This window comes from Chionomys nivalis, chromosome 15 (genome assembly GCF_950005125.1).
Source record: "Chionomys nivalis chromosome 15, mChiNiv1.1, whole genome shotgun sequence".
NCBI lineage: Eukaryota > Metazoa > Chordata > Mammalia > Rodentia > Cricetidae > Chionomys > Chionomys nivalis.
In genome coordinates, this window is record NC_080100.1 from 22998750 (window position 1) to 23025894 (window position 27145).

The 27145-nt window shown below is 38.6% G+C and overlaps 1 protein-coding gene across 1 annotated transcript; it reads right to left on the minus strand.

The window, feature by feature from the left end:
• Positions 1-405: 405 nt before the first annotated feature.
• Positions 406-25896, minus strand: LOC130887553 (UDP-glucuronosyltransferase 3A1-like). Its single transcript, XM_057790051.1, has 7 exons — positions 25803-25896; positions 20744-20842; positions 14096-14210; positions 7793-8324; positions 4034-4265; positions 2530-2749; positions 406-682 (listed from the first exon to the last, which is right to left on the minus strand). Exons 1-7 carry the CDS (start codon positions 25894-25896, stop codon positions 406-408), a joined length of 1569 nt encoding a protein of 522 aa, XP_057646034.1.
• Between the last annotated feature and the right edge of the window lie 1249 nt (positions 25897-27145).

The following is a 27145-nucleotide window of genomic DNA, read 5'->3' on the forward strand; positions in this document are numbered from 1 at the left end:
AAGGAGGAAGTAGAATTTGTCAAATGTGGGGTTTTTTGTGTTTTTTTTGTTTTGTTTTGTTTTGTTTTTTGTCTCAAATGATTGGAGAAATAAGAGTCAGAGACTAGAAGTCACAGAGAAGATGAAACTCTCACAGCACTGTGAATGGCAGAAAGGACCGAAGAGGAGAAATGACAAGGAAAAGAAGGATTGTACTAGAGCAAAGGGAGCCAGGGAATGAGGAGTCACCAGACATTCAATGTACTGTATGAGGATTATGGAAAAGACAGAAAATAGTGAGGACAACTGGAGCTCTACCTGCATGAACAGGGAAAGAGGAGAACCCTGGAAGTTCCTTGTGCTAGGGAAGGGGGAAGCCTTTAAAGACCCAGAGCTCCCAACATCCTCCCCAGGTCAAACTTCACATTATGCCTTCTTTTCCTTCCTAGCCACACACAGGGTCCTGAGCAACAAGCCAAGCACTTTCTTCAACAGCCACAAGGTGGCCACAGTGAGCCCCAGCAGGAACAATAGGACATCCAGCAGGTGCCGCACATGCCATGGCTGCTGAAAGCCATGGGGCTTTAGATGTGCTCCTCCCCCTGTTTGTAGGATGTGGTCAATCCAGCCCACCAGACGCTGGGAAGGTGTGAGGGGGTGGGAGCGCCTGATGGCCCTGGCAGTCATTGCTGCAGACTTGTACCTGAGGGCAGACACAGAGACAATGTGTTACTAATGTGCTATGCCAGTTCTTTAGACCTTATAACATAAACACACACACACTCACATTTTTTTCTAATCTATAGCCAGCTTCAAGAAAATTGTTGGCATAAACTTAACACTGCCTACCTGAGTCCCCATTAAAAGCACAACAAGAAGCAAAAAGATAAAACCTTAGAAGGATCATAATTACACTTTGAAGGAAAAATTTAAAAAATAACTATGTTTGTAAGGATGCAGCTATGATACTGAAGTAGTATTTAAATTAAATATATTTGAACATATGAACAGGATATATATTTGATTATATGATTAGGACATTGAAACATGAGTATGCAGTCCTGGTTTTTGTGAAATTATTGTATAGATGGGCAAGTGATACGTGGGTCAAATGCTCTTGTCGCTGTTTTTGTCTACTTTATTTTACATTTGTGAAAGCTTCTTTTATAACAAGCCTGCCCTTGGCTCTAGAAGTAGAGTGGAAACAGATGCTCAGTGCTTCCTCATGATGCAGACTTTCTATGTGCTAGTATGGGACAGACAGTAATGACACACATGACTAAGATATTACAATCTACTAAAGGGTCAAAGAAAAAGTAGTGTATGATGACTGAGCACAAGTACAGAAAAATAACAGCCAAGCACATGGTCTCCTAGGAGGACAACATTGAAGAGACTGTCCTGGGATGTCAACACAAAGACCTGAGGAGGGGAGATCACCACTGTAAGGACAAGAGAAGGTCCTTGTCATGATTTGAGTGAACGTGGCTCCCATAACCACAGATATCTGAATGTTTGTTCCAGTTGGTGGACTGTTTAGTTAGGATTAAGAATTGTGATTTTTGCTGGAGGAGGTTTGTCGCTGGAGGTCTTTAAAAAGACACCGTGCCCAGTCTTGTTCTTTCTGCCTCCAGCCTGCAGATCAAGATGAACGCTCTCAGCTACAGCCTCTGGGCCATGCCTACAGCCACACTTGCCAACATGAGGGTCATGGACTAAATCCCTGAACTGCAAGCAAAGACCAATTGAATGCTTTATCTTATACATAACTTTGTGATGTGGGATTCCAAAGTGTGTGCACTGAATATGATTGGTTAATGAAGAAAACTACTTTGGGCCTATTGCAGCACAGAACAGGGCGAGGTGGGAATTCCAAACAGAGAGAGGAGGAGAGAGTAGGCGGAGTCAGAGAAAAGTCATGTAGCCAAAACAAGAGACAGATGCAGTATGCAGGACAGAAGTTTACTGATAGGCCATGAACACATAGTGAGGCACAGATTAATAGAGATGGATTGATTTAAGATAATAAGAGTTAGGAAGATATATGCATAAGCTAATAGGCCAAGCCGTTATTTAGTTAATATACTTTTGTGTGATTATTTCAGGTCTGAGCAGCCTGGAAAGAAACAAGTAGCCACTGCCAACAACCTTGGTCATGGTTCATCCTCATGGCAATAATCAGAAGAGAAACAGTCCTCTTCTGATTCAACTGGAATTAAATATATATATATGCTGTGTCAGGAGATCAGCCATATAAAAACATACAAAGGTTCTCTCCTGCCTCAACTGGATTCAATTACAGGTACCCAAATATAAGAGGTCATAAAGATAATGAATGTGGAAGAAATCATCACACCACATCAAGTAGAAGTATATTCTCGGCACCTCACCTAAAATTAGGATTAATAGCAAAGGGAAACTTCAAGTATCACACATGTATTTTACCACATTCTACAAAATTCTAGTTTTATTGATAAACAGACTACACGGATCCTTTTGTGTCAGGTCTGCATTCAGTGTAAGCAACCCCAACCCCAGAGAGCTGCATACCTCTTGTCTTCTATGACTTCCTTCAGTGTAAGTGCAAATGTCTCTGCCTTGAGTGTGTCTACATGAACAGAAACACCAATGTTCTTGGCTTCTATAAGGACCATGTTTTCAGGTTGGTCTGCAAAGAAGGGAATCCCCACCATGGGTACTCCATGCTGGATGGCCTCCATGATGCCATTCATTCCACCGTGGGTGACAAAAAGTCGAATATTAGGATGAGCTGTTGCAAAATAGAAAAATGGTCCAATATTTCACTATGAAAGTTTCAGACACCAAGTAAAGCATCAGACCCAAGAAATACCAGTGTGTTGTAGAGAATGGTTTTATTGATTTTTTTTCCTTTGAAATTTTCAGTGTTTTAGGATATAAAATCTAGTCTTCCCTAGGCAGAGAGATATCAACTTCAATCTAAAACTATCAAGGACCTAGACAAGGAAGAATATATGGAGAGTGGCAATCCAGGCATGTTTCTCTGTCCTTCTGTTCATCCTCACCTCTCCATAGATACGTCTTCTTTACTTTTCTAACCTCAACCTTCGCTGACTATCCACATTTGGTTTCTTATGAATCTTATATTCTGTGTATTTTCCCCTCTATTTTAATAGAAGTTTACTAAAGAGGATGGTATAGCAAAAGATTCTGTGTTTACAGATATTGTCTGTTGCTCCATATTAAGCAACCGAACATTTCTTATGATCATAAAGAAATCATCCCAAACTATACCTCACACAAAATCTAACCATGTTCCCTAGAAAACAAATGTTTTCCCTGTTGTATAGCCTGTGATTTCCCTGAATAGAGATCTATGTGCAAAAATTCCCATCTTATTTTAAGTGACAAAATTTGAGTGTTTTATTTATAAAACTTTGACTGAGCCATTGAGTGTGGAAGTGATGGGTCTACAGAATGCCACCAAGAAACAAATGATTTTAGGGGAAGTGGCTAAGGAAATTTCCCTTTGCTCAAGAAATCAGTGGTTCCTTATCTTACTGTAAGGTTAACCTGGATGGCTCTCAAACAGTTTCCACATCCTTACAACCCCAATATTAATGTTGTAAGTGTCTGAGTTTTCAGCCCTTTCCAGACAACCAAGATGTATCTGCATGCTAACATTCACATGTGTGTCTCCAAAAATGTGAAGCAGTTTTCACATCATTGTGAGAATAGTGGGAACAAATAGTGGGAACTGCCCCAAGAAGCAGCTATAGTTCACATGGTTTTCAAGATTGTGTTGGAGAGATCAATCTTAAATACTGATAATTCAAGGCTGCCTATCTGTTTAGGTACTTGCGACCTGTCCGAGTAGGGAAGGATATGGAAATTGCTGCTATCCAGTCGAGAGTACAGACTGATTCCCGCAAGAACTCTAGCTGCTTTTGCCTGCCTGCTGAAGATCTGTCTTTGCATATCAACAGACTTTACTGTGCAAGCCCAAGTTCTCAGGCATCAGTTATCTATTAAGTCCAAATGCGCATAAATGGTGACAGGTCTAGGAGGTGCTTACCCAGAAGGTCAACCTGGGGAAGCCAATCCATGATTTTGACATTTGGGACCATTCTGACATCTTTGGGCCATTGATCATCCTTACATGTCCACAGCACCCCTTGAGGGAGGCGAGCAAAGGCATTGTTCATCTCCTCAATAAGTTCCTTGGTCTGATACAAGGATGCTACAGAGCCCAGGGACACAAGGACAAAACCTGAGTCTCCAAATGTAGTGATAAAATCCTCCAAGTCCTAGATAAAGCAGAAAGGAAAGAAGTCAAAAGAAGTAGTTTGTGAAAGCCAAGGAGGCTGTGACATGAAACCAGGTCAGGTGTTGATGAAGCCCATGTTTAGTTGCTTGTGTTTTGTTTGATAGAATTCCTCTCATAGGGCCTGTACAGCTGTGTTCTGACTGCATTGATTAGCAATCATCTCTTCACCATTGGACTGTGATGAATTTCTCTTCCAAGCAAATATATGAACAAGATTTTTTTGTTTTGTTTTGTTTTTCGAGACAGGTTTCTCTGTAGCTTTGAGGCCCGTCCCGCAACTAGCTCTTGTAGACCAGGCTGGCCTCGAACTCAGAGATCTGTCTGCCTCTGCCTCCCGAGTGCTGGGATTAAATGTGTGTGCCACTACTGTCAAGCATATAAAAAAGATTTTATTTCAGTAAACTATTTCTACTGCTTAAAGTATAAGTTCAGGATAAACTGATTGTTCAGGGCATTTTCTTTGTTTAGTAAATTGAGGCCCCTCACAACTCCTTTGGACACCATTTGTATTATTTTATAATCATGCTAGAAATATAGTATACAAAATTTCTTCACTTTCCGTGTTACATAATGTCATCTACTCTGGTGTTCTTTTGTAGCTTTGGCTACAGAGTAATGATAGATTCATAGAATGGGTTGAGAAGTCGCCTGTCCTGTGGAACTGCCACAAACACTTATAGAGGAACTGACATTAATTCTTACGTGTTTCGCTTAACTCACCAATTAATCCATGTTATATCAGACATGCTTAATGAAAGATCTTTGTATTATTTTACTCTAATTTAATCCCATCAGTTTCAGATTCTCTGTTTTGAGTCAGTTGTGTGCACAGACATGCATAGGAATTTGTCAATTCATGTAGGATAACTAAATTGATGATATATCATGTTTGTATAATTTCTTCATAATCTTTATTGTTTTATGTAATAGCAGATAATTTTCCACTTTAGAATATAATTATTCTATTCTTCTCTATTATTTATTTTCTCAATGACTCCAATGATTTGTCACCAAGCTGCTCTTTTGATAATATTGATTCTAATTTTTCTGTTTATTGTTTCAGTCATCTACACTGTGATTCTTTCAAGCCTCTTCTTTCCACTAGCATCCTGTTTAGTCTTCCCTTTGCTACCTGTGCCTTATATAGAACTGTAGGTTATCAGCTACAAGTACCTTGTGTGTATTAACAAAGATAATAACAGCTACAAATTATATCTTAAGTCTTATTTTTATTCTTCTACATTTTTACATTGTGTTTTGTATCATTTTCCTTGATATATAACTTTTCTAAATGTTCCTCTTGATTTTTCACTTAGTCTCAGTGATTCTACTATCCTGTGTTGTCTCTTTATTTATGCTGTTGATTTCTATCTCATCCCACTGTGATAAGAGATATTTGCATTAATTCATGATTTTGAAAGTTACTGAGGTTGCTTTTGTGTGTGTCATCCAAGGCATGAACCAAGGAATTTGTACTGTGCATTAGAGAACACATGCTCTGTTCTTGTTGGAAAGTTGGTTTAGCAGCTAAGAGAACTGGCTGTCCCTCCAGAGGACCAGAGTTCAGTTCCCACACTTCAGTCACAACCACCTGCAACTCTACCTCCAGGGCATGCAGTGCTCTCTTCTGCCTCTTCTGGGGCCAGAAATGCCATGCACATGGTGCATAAACTTATATGCATGCAAACACTCAGGCACATAAAATGACCTAAAAAATAAATTCAAAGAATTCTCTATATACTTCTAATAGTTCTACTTAACCTATGATGTTATTAAGGTGATAATTTATATGAATATTCCTCTCATTATAAAACTGTTGTAGAATCACAGCCTTCAGTAAAAATCTATTTCTTCTTTAAATTCCAAATATTTTGTTCTTATTTTTATATCATATTTGTACATATATGATACAATATATCATATTTCATTGTAAAAAACTGTTTCACAAATTTGAAATGATATTTGTTAGTGTTTAAGTTTGCTAAACAAAATTTCAAATACCTATATATAAGTTTTGATCCTCTGTGAATGTTTTGATATAGAGTCTTCTTTTCCTTATAATGAACACCACCATAGATTATTTTGTTTCTTTAGGAAACATGTGGTTGAACATCCCTCAGAGTAGACTCCAGACTCTTTTGTCAGGTATTACTTCAAAATATTTCTTCCCACTTTTCTCCTTATCAATTCTATTATCTCTCTGTGCCAATATCTGAGTCATCTGTCTAGAAGGTGAGGTCTCTGTCAGTCACATCTACATTCCACCAACTTGGGATTTCTGCAGATTTTTTTCCAAATCCCATATAAGAAATCTCCTTCGAGAAATAATATAAATATATACCTTACTAACTATTCCCCAAATGCTTCTTCTCACCCACTGCAAGAAAGGATAGGCACTCTGGTAGCCATGGGAACCAGGAAAAAAAAATCCATGCCCTCTCTGCTTGGAGCTGAAAGTAGGAAAAACATTACCTTCATCACCTCAGTATTTTGGCCCCCACTGTATAAAATCAAAGGAGGTCATTCCTCCCAGCATGGCATAGGGGACCCCACAGTAACAGGTAACAAACAATCAAACATCCTTAGCTCTCTGTACTTTTAAATTTTCAGCTGTAGTGACTCTGAGTCTGCACTGAACATGCAAATTACGTGCAGCTTTGATAGTTTGCAGTAGCTGGATAGGGTACAAAGGGCTCAACAAGCTAGGAAACTAAACAGCAGGATCAGTTCTTCTTCCCAGTACTGCTAAGTTCTGTCTAGGTACATGCTTTCTGAAAGTGTTATCTGTTTCATTATGAAGAGCCTGCCTTCTCAACAAATACTATATGTATGCATATGCACTGCATTTTTAACATGTATAGCTCTAAATTCAATAGGAAATACCAATACTAACTAAAGGATTTATTGCACCAAAGGCAGGAAAACAGAGAGATAAAAAAGAAACTCAAACTTCTTACCACACAGCCAAGTCTTCAACCATAGCATGGGATATTCTAACACCATCCTTCACAATCCTAAGATGGACTCTCAGAGTGCCTATCTTGCTTTAGAGCACTTCCTTTCAGGACATGCCTGCCAAGTGACAATTTCCACCTATGGCGATCAATGAGAAAATGTCCCCCATGGCAGTGGCACTATTAGGAGTTACAACCCTGTTGGACCAAGTGTTGCCTACTTGGAGGGCGTGTGTCACTGTAGAGTGGACTTTGAAATCTCCTAAGCTAAAGCTATACCCAGTGTCCCAGTTGACTTCCTGTTGCCTGTTGATCAAGATATAGGACTCTCAGCTACTTCCTCAGCACCAGGCTTCATGTCACCATGTTGCCTGCCATGATGATAATAGACTACACTTCTGAAATCATAAGAGAACCAAATTAAATATTTTCCTTTATAAAGTTGCTTTGGTCATGGTGTCTCCTCACAGCAACAGAAACCCTAACTAAGACACCACCTAAGCACTGTCAGCCCTTGAATTAAACATAAATTGAGGACTGAGATTTCACTCACTTGAGGTATTGGCCTGGCAGGTTTGTCCATTAAGCCTCCCACATAGACTGTATTGGGAAGCAGGGGACGAGCAAACTCAAAGGCAAAGTCAGAGTTGACAAACCACAGCTCTGCTTTCAGTAGAAGGTCAGACAAAACTGGCCGAGAGCCTTCTGCAAAATGTTCCTGTATGGTGGCATCATACTGAGAAAATATTTGTCTTTGCTTCAGGGAGAAATCAAAGAACATCAGGAAGTTCTTTACTCGGCCCCAGAAGTCCATTTGGTCAGTTAGTCTTGAACCATACACTGGAACATAAGACAAGGGGCTAGGGAGTCCAAAGTCCTTAAGGCTAAATTGCGTCGGAAGAAAGGCCACAAATGGTTTTTCAAGTTTCTCAGCAATCAAGAAAAAACAAGGTTCTGCTGCATCCAAAAACACTAGATCAAAGTTCTTATTCTTTAAGTAGTCCATGATGTCCTTTCTGCTTAATAAGTGACTACATACGTCTGCAAAGTATTTATGTATCTTTATAAGAGTGTGATGATTGAACCTGCAAAAAATAATAGAAAATATTTTAGGGAGATATTCCATACAGTTTGGAAAAATGTTAAACTCAATTGCTGTAGGAACTCCTACAGCCGGTAGCCTTTAAGTTACCTTCCCATTATGTAAAGCCCACCGACACCTTCTCTTCCAGCTGTGGAATCAGTTGCTGTTCCCCTTTAAAGCACAGGACTGTGATCTGTGAGTCTACCCTAAATAGATAACCTTTCATTATACTCAATTCTTAGTTAGTGTGGGATTTCTTTTTAGCATCTGTAATCACTCAATGAAAGTGTTTCACAACTAGGCAAATGTAAGGCTATACTCTAAAAGCTACTGATCTTTTGTCTATTTTATGTGATACCTAAACTTAACTGTGTGTGTGTGTGTATTTGCGATGTGTTGTGTGTATGTGTGCATTTTCCTTTTTTTGGTGATGAAATTAGAAAAGAGGCCATGAAAGCTCTTAAAAATAAAAGGCATCAGAAGTGATTAGGAGTCATGGAAGAGTGTATTGAAGGAAGGGGGCAAATTAGAACAAAGTATAGTGACACATATTCTTTAAAATCCATAAAAAGACCTATTTTATATACTCATTTAAAATTCTAATGGAAAACAATGTATGATTTGAAGATTATTATCAGAATACATGACTTTTACTGACTCCAACTTCCACTGAAGATTGTGCTAAACATTACTCATCCTCTTTCACATCAATGCTTACCAGATAAGCAACCTGGTAAGATGCACAAGCGTGTGATATCATCCTATATAGTGGTCCTTTGTTTGTGTTTTAAAATTGAAGCTTGTCTGAAGATCAGAGTGCAGAACTAAGGCACTAGAGGCCAGGCAGTGGTGGCAAACGCCTTTAATCCTGGTATTTGGGAGTCACACATCTTTAATCTCAGCACTAGGAAGGTGGAGGCAGGAGTGATATGACTGGGAAGAGAGGAGTAGAAGGCAGGAGGACACAAGCTGGAAGCAGTCTGAGGTTTGGTGGAGGCAGATGGAGTCTGAAGATGCAATCTGACAACAGGATCGCCCCTTCAGTCTGAGCATTGGTAGTGGTAAAAGAATTCTAGTGTCTGGCTGCACTGTTTTATGAACCTTCAGGATTCTCCCCCTAATATCTGACTCAGGGTTTCATTTATTAAGACCAATTAGAATTCGTGCTCCAAATCATACATCAAAAGATCTACAAGATGAGAGCCCAGTGGCACACTCCTATCTTTGCTCATTCTCAACTCAACTTCAAGTCACAACAACTGAGGTTTGCCTTCAAGAGTTCCTCCGTCAGAGAGATGTTGTTCAATGTGGCTGTATAGAGGTGGTGGTATCTTTAAGGGAACACCTTCGTGTGAGATTATTAGAGGCCCTTTTCCTATAGATGTTTGAAATGATCTGCTGTGGACTTTGAGTTAACTCCTGTGGGGGATGTAAACCTGTTCTTTCCCTTCTTTGACTCTTCCAGTCACACATACTTTAGCAATTATGACGCCATCTATCATGGTGTCTTCAATCAAGCTGACTGCCATTGATACCATGAGCTTGAACTTTCACAACTGGGACTTAAATATGCTTCTTTTCATTATACATTGACCCAAATTCAGTTATTCTGTTATAATAATAGAAAGTAGATCCACACAATCCATAATTCTCTACTATATATATATATTGTATATATATATATATATATATATACATACAATTTTCTACAATATATATAATAATACAATGTTTGGGTAATCAAATTGACAAATAATGGGGAGGTAGAGGCCTAAGTGTCCATCTCTGGCATCAAATGAGCTTCCAGTACCATATTTGGGTCAAATATAATTGAGTTGTTGGCAAAATAGGATCCACAGGAATGCCCCCAAACAACCCAGGTAGTTACCAAAACTATAGATTTATCTTCACAAACTTACAGGTAGGCTCTATTGCTGAAGATAACACGGAGACATATCATTGATCATGAGAAATTGAGCTTTTGCCTTTAAAGAGCCTAGGATCTAGAATCTTTGTTATAATTATATACTTTGTATGCTACCAAAAGAAAAATGTAAATACCAAGTTTCACAAGCCCACTGATCTACAATGTTGTCTTCCCAGAAAGTTATGCTAGGGCCATGGAGACACAAATTTGTGGGAGCAGCCAACAAATCACACAACAAATCAGTTAAGGTCCACTCCATGATACGAAACTCATACCCAACACTGTTTAGGTAATCAAGAGCCTGAGACTAGATAACCCAAGGACCTAGGAAAAAAAAACAAATACTACTGCCCTATAAAGCAAAGCAAAACAAAATTTATCAATAAAATGACTTCTAAAGATATTTTGTTAAGCTAGTAGATCAGTAACTTGCCCATTCACCACCAGAGGAGAACCAGGAAGGACAGAAAAAAGTTAAAGAGTAAAAAGAATGAACAACATCAAGAATACAAGGCTTTATGAATCAACATGAGCAAAGCTCATATGAACTTGCAACACACACTGAGGCAGCATACCACAGACACACACACACACACCACACACACACGTATATATGCTTCCAGTTTAGTGGGTTTTGTTGTTTTTTTTTTTATTGAAAAAAAAATTTCCGCTTCCTCCCCACCTCCCATTTCCCTCCCCCTCCTCCCGCCCCTCTCCCCCTACCCCCACTCCTCTTCTCCTCCCTCTCCAATCCCAAGAGCAGTCAGGGTTCCCTGCCCTGTGGAAAGTCCAAGATCCTCCCCCCTCCATCCAGGTCTAGTAAGGTGAACATCTAAACTGTCTAATCTCCCACAAAGCCAGAACATGGAGTAGGATCAAAACCCCGTGCCATTCTCCTTGGCCTCTCGTCAGCTCTCATTGTCCGCCATGTTCAGAGAGTCCGGTTTTATCCCATGCTTTTTCAGTCACAGTCCAGCTGGCCTTGGTGAGCTCCCAATAGATCGGCCCCACTGTCTCAGTGGGTGAGTGCACCCCTCGTGGTCCTGACTTCCTTGTTCATGTTCTCCCTCCTTCTGCTCCTCATTAGGACCTTGGGAGCTCAATCCGGTGCTCCAGTGTGGGTCTCTGTCTCTATCTCCATCCATCGCTAGATGAAGGTTCTATGGTGATATGCAAGATATTCATCAGTATGGCTATAAGATAGGTTCATTTCAGGTTCCCTATCCTCAGGTGCCCAAGGAACTAACTGGGGACATTGCCCTGGGCACCTGGTAGCCACTCCAAGTTCAAGTCTCTTGCCAACCCTTAGGTGGCTCCCTTAACTAAGATATGAGTTTCCCTGATCCCCTATCCAACCTTCCTTTATCCCCAATCATCCCGTTCCCCCCAGTTCCCCTCATCCTCTCCTTCACACTTTTCTCTCCCCATCTCCCCTCATCCCCATCCCACCCCACCCCCAAGATTCCAATTTTTTGCCCGGCAATCTTGTCTATTTCCCATAGCCAGGAGGATAACTATATGTTTTTCCTTGGGTTTACCCTTTTGTTTAGCTTCTTTAGGATCACAAATTATAGACTCAGTGGCCCCTATCCATGGCTAGAAACCAATTATGAGTGAGTACATCCCATGATCTTCTTTTTGGGTCTGGGTTACCTCACTCAGGATAGTATTTTCTATTTCCATCTATTTACATGCAAAATTCAAGGAGTCATTGTCTTTTACTGCAGAGTAGTACTCTAATGTGTATATATTCCACACTTTCTTCATCCATTGTTCCATTGAAGGACATCTAGGTTGCTTCCAGGTTCTGGCTATTACAAATAATGCTGCTATGAACATAGTTGAACAAATGCTTTTGTCATATCATAGGGCATCTCTTGGGTATATTCCCAAAAGTGGTATTGCTGGGTCCAGGGGTAGGTTGATCCCAATTTTTCTGAGAAACCGCCACACTGATTTCCAAAGTGGTTGCACAAGTTTGCAGTCCCACCAGCAATGGATGAGGGTATCCCTTTCTCCACAACCTCTCCAGCAAAGGCTATCCTTGGTGTTTTTGATTTTAGCCATTCTGACAGGTATAAGATGATATCTCAAAGTTGTTTTGATTTGCATTTCTCTGATCGCTAAGGAAGTTGAGCATGACCTTAAGTATCTTTTGGCCATTTGAACTTCTTCTGTTGAGAATTCTCTGTTCAGTTCAGTGCCCTATTTTTAATTGGGTTAATTATCATTTTAACGTCTAGTTTCTTGAATCCTTTATATATTTTGGAGATCAGACCTTTGTCTGTTGCGGGGTTGGTGAAGATCTTCTCCCAGTCAGTAGGCTGCCTTTTTGTCTTAATGACAGTGTCCTTTGCTTTTCAGAAGCTTCTCAGTTTCAGGAGGTCCCATTTATTCAATGTTGCCCTTAATGTCTGTGCTGCTGGGGTTATACATAGGAAGCGATCTCCTGTGCCCATATGTTGTAGGGTACTTCCCATTTTCTCTTCTATCAGGTTCAGTGTGTTCAGATTGATATTGAGGTCTTTGATCCATTTGGACTTGAGTTTTGTGCATGGTGATAGATATGGGTCTATTTTCATTCTTCTACAGGTTGACATCCAGTTGTGCCAGCACCATTTGTTGAAGATGCTTTCTTTCTTCCATTGTATACTTTTAGTTCTTTTATCGAAAATGAGGTGTTCATTGGTTTGTGGGTTAAAATCCGGGTCTTCTATTCGATTCCATTGGTCGACTTCTCTGTTTTTATGCCAGTACCACGCTGTTTTCATTAGTGTAGCTCTGTAATAGAGTTTGAAGTCAGAGATGGTAATGCCTCCAGAAGTTCCTTTATTGTATAAGATTGTTTTAGCTATCCTGTGTTTTTTGTTTTTCCATATAAAGTTGATTATTGTCCTCTCAAGATCTGTGAAGAATTTTGATGGGACCTTGATGGGGATTGCATTGAATCTATAAATTGCCTTTAGTAGAATTGCCATTTTTACTATGTTGATCCTCCCGATCCAAGAGCAAGGGAGATCCTTCCATTTTCTGGTATCCTCTTCAATTTCTTTCTTCAATGCCTTAAAGTTCTTGTCCGTGCCTACCTTGCTTCCAGTTTAGTGTTTTTTATGGGATTTCTGAGTGTACAAAAATGTGGGTCTCTGATTCTTGAGCCTTCTCTTGGGCTCTTTTCCTTTTTTTTCTTATCCAACTATAATATGATATTTTTGTTTTATGTTATTATATTTTTATATTTTGTCATTATTATCCCTTAGAAGCCTATTTCTTTTCTAATGAATGATATAAAGGGAGTAGATCTGGGTGGGAGAAGAGGGGGAAGATATTAGGAGGAGTAAAAGGAAGGCAAACAGTAATCAGGATATATTATGAAAGAAAAATTTGTTTTCAGTAAAAGGAAGGAAAAAGAAAGCTTTTAAACAAGTTTAACAGGAAATGACCAAGGCATGACAGATGACATATGCACATGCAATGGAGTTTCCTCCATTAGGGATTGTATGTAGGAAGGTGACAAAGTTCATGGAAGAAGGTGGCTCCTCTGTCCCTGAATAGAGAGGTTGCAGTGGCTGTACTAGCTTCATTGAGAGGACATGAGCAGATGACAAGTAACATGCAGAAAAGGTCTAAAAGTTACGTCGTCCACTTTCTAGAGAATATCCCATCATTGATCTAGCTGTCAGTCATCTACCATGCACCACTCAAACACAATCCATCCCTACACCAATTAATTCACCCAGAAACCACTTCTCTTAAACTCACTCAAAGCATCGTACAACTATCATCTATCTACCTATGTGTAAGACTGGATGAGTAATACTTTGGTTCCAAGAAATGAAACAAATTACCTGTCAATAAATAATTCTTCCACAAGTAGAGAAAATCTATTATCAAATTCCTTTTCTTGATCTTCAGGTAGACTCCAGGTTATAATCTCATATGACATATTCTCCTTTTTTAAATCTAGGAAAACACCAATTGAGTAATATTTAAACATATCACAATATACCACACATTATTACAGTGATAAAAGACTTGACTCTGTGGAAACTGTGTTTTGATCTTCAGTGGTTTGTTCTTCTTTTAATCATTCAGTTCTGTAATCAAATAATACTTATTAAGATTTTACAGTATTTTGAGAACTTCTATTTTTTTGTTTGTTTGTTTTTTAGTGTTTGTTTTTCTAGACAAGGTATCTCTGCTGCTTTGGAGCCTGTCCTGTAACTCACTCTGTAGAGCAGGCTAAACTTGAACTCACAGAGATCCACCTGTGTCTGCCTCCTGAGTGCTGGGATTAAAGGTGTGTGCCACCGGCACCAGGGTCTAGAACTTTTATCCAGTCTGCAGTAATGAAAGTTTCCAGCAACAGATTTTATTTAAACACACAGCTACTATTTTTCACATTACTCTTGGCAAAGCATAAAAAAAATAGTCTGAAATGGTTCACTGACTTTGTCATTATAGTGAGTTAGGGTTTGTAGTAAACTACAAGTCAGTTTGATAATAGAGTCCCTGCATTCCATAGGAAAATTAAAACGAAACATGCACTGTGTCCATTTGCCTGTTTGTTTTTTGTTGCTGTTCCTTTCATGTTTGTTCCTTGTTTTTTTGTTTGTTTTGTTTTGTTTTGTATTTTTGAGACAGGGTTTCTCCATAGCTTTTGGTTCCTGACCTGGAACTAGCTCTTGTAGACCAGTCTGGCCTCGAACTCACAGAGATCCACCTGTCTTTGCCTCCTGAGTGCTGGGATTAAAGGCGTGCGCCACCACCGCCCGGCTTTGTTCCTTGTTTTCTGTGTGTTTGTTTTGCTTTTTTGTGGCAGGGCCATATTTAATGAACTAATTGGTTTTCAACCCTAAATCTTGTTTCTTTAGGCTTACTAGCACTTAGATTATAAATATGTGCCAGTACAAAGATGAAGCACAAATTCTCATTCATCTTAATAATAATAACCCAAAGTGAGATATTAAAAGCTGAAAGCTGAAGGATCAGAAAAGCAGAGCGGCAGCCACTGAAGCTCTTACCACTATCAACATTCAGACTAAAGGGCGATCCTCTCCCTACAAATCCTCTGACTGCATCTCAGTCTGCATCTGCCTCTAGGAATCCTCACACTGCCTAAATTCCTCTCTCCTCCTGCCTTAGATTCCTCTCTCTGCTCAGCCATGTCAGTCCTGTATCCAGCTCCCTAGTGCTGGAATCATCTTTGTGTGAACTCTGTTTTTCTTTTAGACAGATTCAATCTTATGTAGTCCAAGGAGGACTTGAACTCACAAAGATCCGTCTGCCTCTGTCTCCCAAGTGCTGGATTAAAGGTGCGTGCAACCATTGCCTGACCTCAATGTCTAACTGGTAGCTTATCTCTGCACTCTGATTTTCAAGCAAACGTTATTGTTATAGCATAATAAAAATATCACCACACAAAGAGATTCAAAAGTTCTATCTCAAGTCAAAATGCTAAATCAAAAAAGAAAAAACGGAAGGAAGGAAGGAAAGAGGGAGGGAGGGAGGGAGGGAGGAAGGAAGGAAGGAAGGAAGGAAGGAAGGAAGGAAGGAAGGAAGGAAGGAAGGAAGGACCCACCATGCTTCCACTGGTCATCTAAGCACTTATGTGTAATGAATAATCTGATTCCACTTTTGAAGTTTGACTCGTGAAATTTCAAGTATATCTCTCATTTTAACAGAAAAAAAAAGCTCAATGCATCCTCTCATGTTCTTGATAAGAATTTCAAGTCAAGAGACCTAGGCCAAAAACACAATCCTCACATGAACCTAACTGGAGAATTTCAATAATTGTTATTATTTGATGAGAGACTCTAGAATTAGAACTTTCTTTTCATTGTTCCTACATCATGTGACACAGTACAAACCTACACTGGATCTCAGACTCAGTCATGTTTATAGATTCCCAGACAAAATATGGCTCATTCTCCTGAGCAGAAGGACTCTTACCTGTATGTGTACAAGTCAGTGGTGTGCATAGTAAAGTGTTGGTATGGATACCCCATACAAAATATATCCAGATGAATAGATCTAACTGAACGCTTATGCCCATACAATACCAATAGTAGTCACAGAAGATCCTGGAAAATGCCCTTTCTGTCCCTAGTGATTCCATGTCTATAGCTAAAAAAATGCTATTAATGGTGTTGCATGAAGAAGCAGCTACAGCATCATTGAAACACAATCAATGTTCACTTCAAACTTGATTTTAGACTTGGACCTTTCAAAATTGACATTCTCTTTGATGATTCTGGTTAGGTCTCTCTGGAGGAAGTAGTTAATATGATTAGCTTAGAAAGATAAAATCATCACCAAGGGAATCAAGAAACAATCAAAAGTAGGAATTGAGTGTGGATCAAGTGTTGTACAAGAATATACACAAAGATTTTTAGAAAAAACTGCAAAGGAATTTCATCAAATTTTGTTTCATTAAATTAGCATTAATATAAGGGGAATTTGACTGGTAGAAACATTACTAATTGTAATAAGGCATATTAGAGTAAAAATTTACAACATCAGAATATGTCACTGTATTTAAGTGGTACCATCTCCGCCTTTCAATGTCACCAAATGTAAAACTAGAAAAAATGAATGGCCTATCTTCCATGAAACTAATTATTCATAGTCTTACATATAAACTACTTCCTGTCACATCCCATGATGAGCTTGGTTGTGAATATAGAAATTACTAAAGTTCTTAGCACTTAGTCAGTTGACAAAAAAAAAAAAAAAAGTGCTATGGATCCTCTCTAACACAGGGTATTTAACAGTGCTACCCAAAATGGCAGGATACTGGGCCTTCATTGAATACAATCGATTTGAAAAGTTGTTTAAACCAGAGAAGGTTAGCCCAATCTACCTCTATTTAAAAACTCAGTTTGAACTGTTCTTAAATCTATAAAGAAAGGATGCCTGACAGACTTACTGCAACTGCTGGCATCACTTCAGCAATGATCTAAGAAACAGTCAGTCAAGTAAAATAATATCTAGGAGGCACACATGGCCCCTCTCTATGCCCTTATACTTCATTCAACTGTTGATATTTTCAATATGGAAGAGTTTCTATAGGCTTCAAACACTTAACACTGTGATTTACCCCCTGTGATCTGTGATTTCTCTCTCTCTCTCTCTCTCTCTCTCTCTCTCTCCTCTCTCTCTCTCGGGGGGGGGGGGCTGCCTATCTGTCTGCCTGCTTAAAAATTCTGATATTTAAAGATAGAGGTGTATTTTAATTTCTGTTGAATCAACTTCACCTTACATAGTGAATGAAGCTGTTAAACATGTTCTTCCTCTGATAATGTGAACAATGCTGATAGAGATGAATTATAATAAAAAACTGAACTCTAAGTTAGGGGCCTCATCATATCTGCCCTGCCTGCTATTTTAACTAACCACCACAACAAAAAAGAAATGGCCTACTACACAGTTTAAAGAGTTTTGGTCAGTCAGAACACGTATACAAGCATGTCCTGGTCTGAATATTTGTAGCAAATCACTGAGGATCCCTGATGTTATGAAATTGGTCCCACAAAAACAGAAACACCATCTAACTTGAGACATTTGCCTAGTAAAATGTGGGCTAGACAGGTATTGATATGTTGTTCAGTTGTTACAGTACTTTACTTGCCTAGTGTATACAAAGTCCTATATTTGATCACAAGGACCACACATACAAAAAAAATATATGGCACACACTTATTATCCCATAACTCAGAAAGTAGAGAAAGGAGGAACAGAAATCAATATGATTATTTACCATAAAGCAGTTTTGAAGCCTGCTTGGGATACATGAGAACCTTTCTCTAGATGAGAGAGAGAGAGAGAGAGAGAGAGAGAGAGAGAGAGAGAGAGAGAGAGAGGATAGATAGACAGATAGATAGATAGATGGCTGATAGATATATAGTTGATAGATAGATAAATAGACAGATGATAGAGAGACAGCCTAACAGATGGATTGACAGACACAAAGACAAATAGACAGAAAAGTAGATAGATAGATAGATAGATAGATAGATAGATAGATAGATAGATAGATATAAAGAAATAGATGAATTTACAGTTAGTGTTGAAATATGGCCAAAAGAATAAAGCATAGTGAAAAATGCCTTGGGCAACTTTGAGAGAGGCAAGGGGGCTTTACCTCAAGTGAATTTTGTTCTCTGGATTTTGGTTGGATATGATTTCCTGCCTCCTGTGATAAACATTTAATAGGACATGGTTATTCTTGATGGGTGTCAGAACATAACTATAAAACACAATAAGCTGAAAAGATATGCTGAGTGCTGTCCTCAGTGTGCCCTGATCAGGATATGGTCTTCTGTCTTGATTCTGTGCTTTCTCAGATATAATCTACAGTACATTTTTAAACTGCTCTATCCTGAGAAAATTCTGGGAAAGGGCTGTTCTGTTAATATTTAGTAAGCGCTTACTGGCATTTATTTACACAGTTTTTCTGTACTCACATGACATTCCTTGGATCACTGCTTTCATCACTACATTTGTGTATAAAAGTACACAAAAACTGAAGTACAGCATTTTTTATAACATTAGACTGTAGTCCACCTCATTCTTCTAGATCTTAGAAGCACAGGTCTTAAAGACTGATCTGAGTGTAAGGAAGCTTGTTATAGAATGGCAAAGAACTATAAACTTAAAACATTAAACCCTCTGTGAGGACACTAAGAGAGACATACAGAGATCTAATCTACATGTGAAGTAGAAAAAGACAAAACCTCCTGGGTAAATTGGGAGCATGAGAACCTTGGGAGAGATTGAAGAGGAGTGACAAGGTAGAGAGGAAAGAATAGAAAAATGTAGAGCTCAATAAAAAAATTAAACCCTCCTCCCTAGTACTATCAAATACTCTCAATTTTTGTGAATCTTAGAAACTTCTACTTCCTCAAGATGTCTGTCATGCAGTTTATCAGGTTGAATAATCACAGAAGAAAAGTGATCTAGAGAAAAAATTAATGTTTAAATGTTTCAGTAAGAAGTTTCAGCTTAAGGTTGGTAAAAATGTTCTACTATCGCTATTTCTAAATTGATAGATCCACTTAAATTCTACTGGAAAACAGAAAAGAAAGACCATCCTGTTATCACATCTGAAATATTGAATGCTTATGGATGGAGAAAGGACCTCTGAGTTGGTTCTCCTGACTCATTGTATAATCCAAAACGTTGAGACGCTAAGATAAGAGCTTTGAGCAATAGATCAATGGTTTTGGAACTAAGAAAACAGGGTGAGCATGAATTGAAGTTATAAAACCAGACTATTAAGGATAATTCAATGTATAAAAATATATCCAAACAAAGAACTGAAGTTTTCCAGACTCCTGTGTCCTAATCTATCAGCAGTGACTGATGACTGTCTTCAGTTTGGCTATGATTTTCTGTATTCAATAAGCTAAAAACTTCTTATATCACTATGCAGAGTTTTAGGGGAGCCACTGATTCTTCAAAAATATAAGGTCTTTTCAATCACACATCTTAAAATTTATGCATAAGTATAAAGGTCATTATAAAATAGTTCTTAATTGTAGTTCTCATTAAAAAACTACATGTGGATTTGTGTGACATCGAGTGTAGCAATTCTTAGATAATTAAAGTCCTCAGTATGGCAGAACATGTCTTTCAAAACTACAATCATACACGTTTGACCTAAGAATTTCTCAAATGACCAATAATCATGTGTAGTGCTGACTGGGAGTGACACTCAAGTAATTTAATCTATTTTTGTTGCCATAATAAAATACTTGATATTAGTTAACAAATTTTTTTAATATTTTACTGAGATGGCTCTGCAATTAAAAGAGTGTATTACTGAGGGTCCATGTTGTTCAGTTCCCAGTAACCACATCAGGCAGCTCACAATTGCCTGTTAACTCTAGGTCCAGGTGATCCAACCACCTCTTTTGGCCTCATTGGGCACTTGAATGTATATGCATAAATACAGACAATCTCACAGTCCAAGACAGCATGGAGCTGTGTGAATAGCCTTTGCTGGGTGCCATTTCACTGCATCTTAATACAGAAGGTGATGTGTGTAATGCATGGTAGATACAAGAACCACATGACAAAAGACAAAAAAGAGGCCAGAGAAGGAAAGGATCCTTCTTTTATAAACACCTACCCCACGAGAAATAATCCACACCTGGAAGGACAATGTAATTTCTTTCCAAGTGTAAACCTTCATTGGCCAATCAGCTTTTACTAGGCCTACATCTTAGAGCTCAATAATGTTCAATACTATTGGTTCTAGCACATTAAGGTTTAGGGGACATACTGCAATCACTGTCAACCTATTCCTTGAAGAATATGTCATAGAAATATGTCATAGAAAACCAAGAAAACATAGTCTAATGAGATGTACAAAACTTATGCATACACACATACATCGTGATTTATATTTAATTAGGACCAAATATACAACATTTATCAAAAGTTAGTATTTACTACTTAACTTGATTTAATGTAAAGATTGACTTTAAAAGTACCTGGGATGGACATCTTTTCATAAAACAGGTTGGTCACATTATGGCCATGGTCTTGAAGAATTAGTGACACGCGGTTCATCAATCTATAATGGCTTACACCTAGAAAAAAAACATAACTTCATTTTTGTAGAGAATAATGAAAAGATTCCTGATTATCATAAATGACTGCCATGAAGAAATCCAAAAGTAAGTGTAAATACACAGAAAGCCTCACAATCCATAGAGAGAAACTAGCTCTTCCATGCATTCAATTACAGTGTAGGAAATATCCAGAATGAGAGCCCAGAGCTCTGGCCAATAGTAATCTCCCACCAAGATATGAAGACCATGCCTGAAGAGAGGGCCAGCAAGTAAGACATTTGCTGCTGTCACAGAAGACTTGGATTCAGTTCACAGCACACACACGATGGCTCACAACCATCTGAAACTCCCTTTTCAGGAAATGCAACACCCTCTCTGGCCTCCTCGCACATGTTACACTTACATGCCGCATGTGGAGCTAAAACACTCATAAGCATAAAATAAAAACAAGCATTTTACAAATCTGAAGATTCCCATGCTTGATGTAATGAGCTATTCTGTGGAGGCCCAAAAATGTGAGCCTTATCCAAATTGTCTGAAGTTCAGAGAGTTTTAGATTATCCAAAATTGTTAACAAGTGTGGCTACACACCCTAACCTAGGGTGTGGTTGCTTTGTGTTTTGGATGTTAAGACAGCTCAGACAAGTAGATCCACTCCACCCTGACCAAAGGTCAGAGCATTCAAACATACTTCTGCTCCTTCTTTAGAATTAAGAAATTTGACCTAGGGAGTGGCTGCCTTCAGGATATATGGTCTAGGGTGGGTTCACTGCCTAAACAACAGAATGTGTTTCTCAAGAATTAATGACTTAATGTCTCAAGTATTGAAGCAAGTAACTGCTTAAATTGTCCTGTGTATCATGTCAAAGCAGCCTTTGTATTCTTACCCTTTTAGTATTGAGTATAAATGTGCATGGAAACCAAATATCGGTGAATTCAGACTCAGTATTTACTAAGTTGCCCTCTCATTATTATACAATGTCTTTGTGATTCTTTCTTATCTTTGTTCCTCCTACTTAACATTTTCTAATCCTCAAGCTTCTATCCTGAGACCTAAAAACCTGCCACGGCTAGGATCATGGCAGAAGTTATGCCAAAAAGTTGCCCCCAACACGACTCTGCTTGGACATTAGACACTCCTCATCCTATGTTGCATTTATGTTTTCCACGGTGTCTTCCCACCACTACAGTCACTGAGTTAAAAAAAAAATTACGACAGTGAAGGAAAATATATAACCATATAAGGCTGATAACATTTAAGTGAAAGAAGAGTATGGAGCTCTCACTTCAGAGCTTTCTCTTCTTAGACCTGAGTCTTCCTACATCCTTGGAAATAAAGTCACTAAGGATCACCGTGGTCGTGAAGAGCACCTGACACATGAGAAGCTGAAGCAAAATTAATTCTCCAATAATCCAGGGATCCTCAGGAAATGTATAGATATCGTTTCAACCCTAGCTTCTTAGAACATTAGTTTTGAGTCCAAAGTAGAAGCAGAGAAAGATGAACTAAGAAAATAAATGGAAATTGTATAACAAAGCCTGGGAAGGCAGAATGACTGGGAGAGCTAAAAGCACCATGATTAAATTAGGGCAGAGCAGGAAAATTCAGGGAAATGGAATGTATCTGTTGAGTGAGTCAATCTTCTCATTCATATTTGTGTTGTCTGAAATAACACAGCATGGATAAAAGCTCACAACACCTATGACTTCCTGCTCCTGTTCTCATGGATGAAAAACAAGGGTGTCCAGTAAGACAGCCATTCTAATGAATGTTCATTAAAAAGTGTTCTTCCTGGGGAAAGTCTGAGGGTTTCAAAATGGACAAACTAAATCAGTGAGACCAGGAACAAGTGTTGTAGCCAGACTTGGGATCTTTACATTCATTACATAAAAGAACCAGGACAAAAGGGGATAGATGAAGCAACATCTTCAGGGATCATTTCAGAATACAAGGCAAGATGATTAACCTCCAGAGGAACATGGAGTTTGCTGTGAGATTATGTCTTGTATGAATGTCAGAAGCTAAACTCATAAAATCTCAGCAGCAGTAAGAACACCTAAACATGTGCTGAACAAGGACAACAGTGAACACATGGTAAAGTCAATGTGGTAAAGCCCAGGAGCCTTCAACCCTGCAGACACACACACATACACACATACAAACAGAGAGAGAGGAAAAAAGCAAAACACAAACAAAAACAGCTACAATAAAAATAGAGACAACTAAGACATACTGAGAGTGGGGAGAAATAGGCTTCCCTGGGAAGACCACACTAATTGGTTATCCAATATAAAATGGTCATCTCTAAAATCATACATACAAATAACACTATAGAGACTGAGCATGTTATATTTCATAGTACATGTATATACACACATACATGTATGCATGTTACAACAATTAATGCAAAATGAGGCCATGTGTTTGAAAGAAGTCATGGAGGTGTATATGGCAGGGTTGGGAGGAAGGAAAGAGAAGGAGAACATAGTGTTATTAATAAATTAATTATCTCAGAAAATAAAAGAAATATTTTGAAAAACAGAAAATGGGATCAGAATTTTTAAAAATAGTGGGCATGTCCCACTATGAAGATGATCATTAGAAAATGTGTGTGAATTACTTATGTGACATTAGAAAAGTGAGATATAGGCTTGAACAAGGCTGCCCAGGCCCTTGATCCTTGTTTTCCTCTTTGGAGAACCAAGCAGAAGGTTCAAGCCCATGTCTACACTTTGTATTTCGCTATAGCACTGAGGTCCTCAGGCTCCAACCCTGAAAGCGATTTAAGGGTGAGACACAATTGTTTGAGAAAGGTTGAATACAATCACCCTTTCATATGAGCACACTTTCAAACTTTTGCATTCTATTATCCTAAGGAAATAAAAAGTAAATTACATTTGAACCATAGAATACAGAATTATAATATACATAAATCTCCAAAAATGTTGAGAAAGTAGGTAAAACACAGTAGGACCCACTAGAATTTTCCTGGGGATGCCAGTCATTGCTTCAATTTTACCTTGGAAAAAGTATTCCTAATATTTATCTCTTAGAAATTTAGGGGAAATCTCTGAATGTTTTACCCATGACACTGAGAAAGGACTTGGACTCTAGGGCTTAATAGTATGCATCTAAATCTCTGTCCCCTTGTCCTCTGGGATGATTTCTTCCACATCAGTTAAAAGAAAACTTCTGCTTTCCATAAAATTATCACCCAGGCGGTGGTGGCATCCTCCTTTAATTCCAGCACTTGGGAGGCAGAGGCAGTCAGATCTCTGTGAGTTCGATGGCAGTATGCTCTACAGAACTAATTCCAGCACAGAGAGGGCTGCACAAAGAAACTCTGTCTAAAAAAACAAACAAATAAACAAAACCCACAAAGGATGTGCCAGAGGTTGGAAAGATTTCTCTTGGTTAAAAATGCTGGCTATTCTCCCAGATTCCTCAAGTTCAATACCAAGCACCCCATGGAAGCTCATAGCCGCCTATAATCAAGTTTTAGTAGATCTGAAGCCTCCTTACAACCCCCACAGGGCCTGGGCACATGGATGTCAAACAGACATACATGTGGGTAAATATTCATACAATAAGAATAACTGATTTTTTTAAAATTATCATCTTACTGAGTTAGGAGTAGTGAACAGGACCAGATACAACAAACTTTCTATTCATTGTTAAATCCATAATGTCAATAGCTCTGCCATAAAACTCTAGATTATGGACCAAGGTTGAAATGCTTACAGCATTCTCTTATGAGTAGGTAGAGTTTCAGATAGATACACAAATGTATACACAAGGGGCTTAATGATAAAGTACCTTAATTTATATGAACTCCTTAGCAATTCTACAGAGTAAGCAAAGACATAACCAGTTTATAACAGCAGAATCATACCCGCTTCAGAATGAAAAACTCGTCCTTACAAGTACTACAAAATAATCTAAGGAAGCCATCCAGGTTCACTTGCTTTTCATTTACTTTTTAGAATCATTAATTTTAGAGGTCACGGAGCACAATAACATGTGAGTTATTTCCTGACAACTTGGCGTTGGGGAATAGCTGTTACAACTGTATTGTGGTCACAGATTGCAAATTAGTGGTCTATGTTCCTTTGTGGAGGTTGAAGTTTACTTATGCTAAAATCTTGACTCTTTACTGGCACCCATAGATGTCTAATTGAGATTTAAAGTAGGAAAACACATTCGTCAACTCTGCTTTCCTATTATGTCTGTGCCATTTCTTGCCCTAGTCTCTGGGTCACACGTATTCAACTATGAAGGCAAACAAGTTGGTCATTTGAAAAATATGTTTTCACAAAACATATATGTGGGTTTAAAGTGGTCTGTTGCTTTTTAGTGCTAATATATTTCCTTATCCAACCCTTACTTTTATTGGTGATCATGTATCCCTGAGCGCTACAGATTATCATGAGCCTCATTACAAACAATAGAGCTAGGATATTTGGGATGTTAAAAGTAACATATAATTTCCTTGAATAATATGGTGGATTGCTGGTATGCAAACTTCAGTGACTGGGTGTTTATACAGATGAAGGAGAACTTCTTTTGAAATCAAATATGTTTATATATGATAGACTCCCTCATTAAAAAAATCTGGAAATGCTCACTGATCCATTTTTTGGAGGAATAGAATGATAAATTTGACTAATTTGCCTCCTGTCTACTCATAACTTAAAGTCCCGGTAGAGAAGCCTTTCTTGTCTTCTTTACAATACACCATTCAATCTAATTCTGTTGTTTGTACGTCGGATGCTATTTCAATGTAATATTTACCCCCACCCTTTGGTACAGTCCCTACTAAGCACCACATTGCACACTCCATATGACTTCCCTCAGATTTGATCTCAGCCTAGCTATAAAATCTTGTGCATAGATGATCCAGTACAGGCTGTTTTTATGAGACATGTCATCCCCAGTATCCTGGTCTTACAACACTCTATATTTCCAGTAGGTACTCACCCAGAGCACCCATAGTCAGTATTTTTGAAGCCTCTAAGAAGAGAACCTCAGCAAGGAATAAGCTCACTAGAAGCCAAATCCGATGCTCAGCCATCTGTTGAACTCACAGAACACAGGTATAGGATCCACACCTTGAGAATGTGCACCAGTAAGGAACCCTGGGAGCCTCTGGCACAAAGCAGTGGCTTTGACCCTGAAATGAGATTTTTTTAAAAAGGAGATCTTTTTCAGGTCTTCCAAATAACCTCTTGCTCTTTACCTCTTCTCTGAAGCTCACTTTCAATAGGACATTCTGTTTCATCCTCCCTAATCAGAGTTGATAGATGAATAGCAGATGAGTTAATATTTAACTTGTCCTTTAACCCCAATCTCCTCTTCACTGCTCCAACACAACTCTCTAAATTGTGATTGAAGAAATCCTGTCAATGTCAGCATTTCCCATGAACATTTTACAGGCCCATTAACTAATTTATAAGACTCTGCCTCCTCTGTCATTTCTCTACTTGGATCCTATTGCCATATCTGTTTCAGTTCTAAAATCTCCAATAATGGCAATCATAAGCTAATTTCCCAGGAAAACACCTAAGACTTTTCCTCAAGGTCTCTCACTAGTCACAAATTCATGAAAATGTGCTCATGGCCTAAGTTCAGGACTTTACCTGAAGACAAAACAATTAAGATTGAACCCACAGTTCTGAATGAACATCATAAAGTAGAATGGAAGTATTACACCATCCTCCCAAGTGCAAGCACAAGACAGCTTCCAGTTCTGCCGCTTGTAAATCCACCCAAGAGGAAGGAGCGCATTGCCCCCACGTGGTCATCTCCACACCCTAGTTGAAAACTCAACAGCTTTAGTGAAGTTTCCCAGTGCATCCTCAAGCAGAGGAAATCTGCTTCAGGACTTTCAAAGCATGCAGAGGAATACTGCCTGGAGTTCTGCTTTGCGGCATTGTGTCTTGTGTCTACGTATTTACCTACATCTGAGTACTGTATTCTCATATACTCATGCTGGTTTCACAATCACACAGATGAAAACACAAAAAAAGGAGAAATAATGTGAGAAAGGGGGCTGCACTGTTCTTCACAGGAAATCTTCAGTCCACCTACTTTCCCGTACTTTCACATGTATTAATGTGATGATTGATTTCAATGTCAACTTTGCTATATTAAGGGATATTAGATAGGTGGGAAGGTCTTATTTCTGACCATGTGTGAGACTGCAACCAGAGGAAGTAGCCTTTATATCAGTAAAAAGTGTAAGGATATTGTACCCTCACCCAAAATATTTGAGTACTGTCACATCTGTTCAGTCCTTGAAGTAAAAAAAAAAAAATTATAAC